We start from the raw sequence: 3099 nt of genomic DNA, 5'->3' as shown, positions 1-3099 counted from the left end.
CCAGGTGGGAAAGGGCAGTGGTGCGTGCAATAGAGATTGCGTCTTCTGTTGATCTGTTGGGGCGGTATGCAAATTGTAGTGGGTCCAGTGTGTCTGGGATGATGGTGTTGATGTGAGCCATGAACAGCTTTTTAAAGCATTTCATGGCTACAGATGTGAGTGCTACGGGACGATAGTTATTTAGACAGGTTAGCTTGGCGTTTTTGGGCACAGGGACTATGGTGGTCTGCTTGAAACATGTTGGTATTACAGACTGAGTCAGGGAGAGGTTGAAAAGGTTAGTGAAGACATTTGCCAGCTGGTCAGCGCATCCTACGAGGCCTTGTGAATGTTAACCTGTTTAAAGGTCTTACTCACATTGGCTACAAAAAAATTTGATCACACAGTCGTCCGGAATGGCTGGTGCTCTCATGCATTGTTCAGTGTTGCTTGCCTTCAGGCGAGCATTGATGGCATTTCACTCTTCTGGTAGGCTCGCATCACTGGGTAACTAGCAGCTGCAATTCTCTTTGCAATCCGTGATAGTTTGCAAGCCCTGCCACATCCAACGAGCGTCAGAGCCGGTGTTGTAGGACTCAATCTTAGTCCTTTATCGACACTTTGCCTGTTTGATGGCTCTTTGGAGGTCGTAGCAGGATTTCTTATAAGCGTCCAGATTAGTGTTCCGCTCCTTGAAAGCGACAGCTCTATCCTTAAATTCAGTGCGGATGTTGCCTGTAATCCATGGCTTCTGGTTGGGATATGTATGTACTGTCACTGTGGGGATGAAGTCGACGATGCATTTATTAACGACGCCGGTGACTGATGTGGTAAACTCATCAATGTTATCGGAGGAATCCCGTAACATATTCCAGTCTGTGCTCGCCAAACAGTCCTGTAGCTTTTTTAACATCTCTTTCTCTGTCACTTCTCCTCCAGGTCTCCATAGTGATCTGCACATCCTTCATCATGGCATGGTCTCCCTATGCCGTGGTCTCCACGTGGTCTGCCTGTGGTTACCACGTCCCCAACATGACTTTCATCTTCACCCGTCTCTTCGCTAAATCCGCCTCCTTCTACAACCCCCTCATCTACTTCGGAATGAGTTCTAAGTTCCGTAAGGAAGTCTTTGTGCTGTTGCCGTGTTACGCTGGCTCCGCCCACAAGGAAGTGGTCCGCCTCAAGAACTTCCAGGAGCTTGACGAGCTGAAGCTGAAAGACCATCCTGAGGCCAAGACCCTTCCTGTGATTTCTGTGACCTCACTTCCTCTGCAGTCAAGAGAGGGGAAATATAGTGAAGAAGAGATGCTGCATCCAGAGGGTCCCGTGGCTCAGGATTCAGACTCAGGGGTGAATAGTCCATCCCACACCCCACCCACTCTCAGTCAGGAGTCACTCTACTACATTCCCAATGTACCCCTTACCCCCTTACCCAGCATGCACTCTGAGATGCCAGAGTACGAGAATGAAAGACTCTAAAAATCTCTAAATGTGTATCCAAAATGGCACCTTACACTATTAGAAAAAAAGGTGCTATCCAGATCCTAAAAGGTTTATTCGGTTGTACCCCATAGGAGAAACCTATTCCATGTAGAACCCTTTTTCTACCTGACACCAAAAAGGTTTCTACCTGGAAGAAATAAGCGTTCTCCCATGGGGACAGCCAAAGAACCCTATCGGAACCCTTTTTCTATACAGTGCATGCGTCCAAAATAGAACTACTTTTGACCAGGCCCTATGGGAGTACGTAGGGAATAGTGTGCCACTACAGAGAATAGGGTGTCCCTATATAGGGAATAAGGTGTCACTATATAGGGAATAGGGTGTCACTATATAGGGAATAGGGTGTCACTATATAGGGAATAGGGTGTCACTATATGGGGAATAGGGTGTCACTATATAGGGAATAGGGTGTCACTATATAGGGAATATGGTGTCCCTATATGGGGAATAGGGTGTCACTATATAGGGAATAGGGTGTCACTACAGAGAATAGGGTGTCCCTATATCGGGAATAAGGTGTCACTATATAGGGAATAGGGTGTCACTATATAGGGAATAGGGTGTCACTACACTATATGGGGAATAGGGTGCCACTATATAGGGAATAGGGTGTCACTATATGGGGAATAGGGTGTCACTATATAGGGAATAGGGTGTCACTATATAGGGAATAGGGTGTCACTATGTAGGGTGTCACTATATAGGGAATAGGGTGTCACTATATGGGGAATAGGGTGTCACTATATGGGGAATAGGGTGTCACTATATAGGGAATAGGGTGTCACTACAGAGAATAGGGTGTCCCTATATCGGGAATAAGGTGTCACTATATAGGGAATAGGGTGTCACTATATAGGGAATAGGGTGTCACTATATGGGGAATAGGGTGTCACTATATAGGGAATAGGGTGTCACTATATAGGGAATAGGGTGTCACTATATAGGGAATAGGGTGTCACTTTGTCTTTGCTTCCGTTTTTACTTGAAATTTAACCGTTACCTGAATTATTAGAGAACAGTGTTGTACATTGCTATTTTTTATATTTGTTGGGTCATTTATTTATGTTGATGCGTGCTTGTTTGTGTCAATAAAATGTAGTTTTTTTCTCCTGATTCTCAAGAGTGCATTTATTGAAACAGAGTATCAGAGCACGGAGCTGTACTCATACCGTCTCTTCTGTCCTCATGTACTCAGCACTGTCTTGACCAGTGATACATGGGGTTAAGGTCTCTTCTGTCCTCATGGGACTCAGCACTGTCTTGACCAGTGATACATGGGGTTAAGGTCTCTTCTGTCCTCATGGGACTCAGCACTGTCTTGACCAGTGATACATGGGGTTAAGAGTGGTGACATATGAGAACACACAGAAGCTATGAACTGTGATTGTAGAGGTAAATGTCTTATTGCAGATGGACAGACAGGACACTATGAACTGTGACTGGAAGTTCTTCAATGTAAGTATGCTATGTATTATGAATTGGCTGCAGTAATAGTGGGTATTTAGTATCTGTAAGGCTGTAGTGTCAGGGTGTATTTAGTATCTGTAAGGCTGTAGTGTCAGGGGGTATTCAGTATCTGTAAGGCTGTAGTGTCAGGGTGTATTTAGTATCTGTAAG

At 45.0% G+C, this 3099-nt stretch overlaps 1 protein-coding gene across 1 annotated transcript in view; it reads left to right on the top strand.

The window, feature by feature from the left end:
- LOC139569687 (visual pigment-like receptor peropsin) overlaps window positions 1–2591 on the top strand; it is a 28302-nt gene extending 25711 nt beyond the window's left edge. The window contains exon 6 of the mRNA XM_071391095.1: window positions 919–2591. Within this exon, the coding sequence (XP_071247196.1) occupies window positions 919–1458 (540 nt within the window). The 3' untranslated portion in view covers window positions 1459–2591. The remainder of the gene's footprint in view (window positions 1–918) is intronic.
- Window positions 2592–3099: the final 508 nt, after the last annotated feature.

The sequence above is a fragment of the Salvelinus alpinus genome, chromosome 3 (assembly GCF_045679555.1).
Source record: "Salvelinus alpinus chromosome 3, SLU_Salpinus.1, whole genome shotgun sequence".
Taxonomy (NCBI): Eukaryota; Metazoa; Chordata; class Actinopteri; order Salmoniformes; family Salmonidae; genus Salvelinus; species Salvelinus alpinus.
Note: the sequence above shows the minus strand (reverse complement) of the source record. Positions and strands in the feature narration are given on the sequence as shown.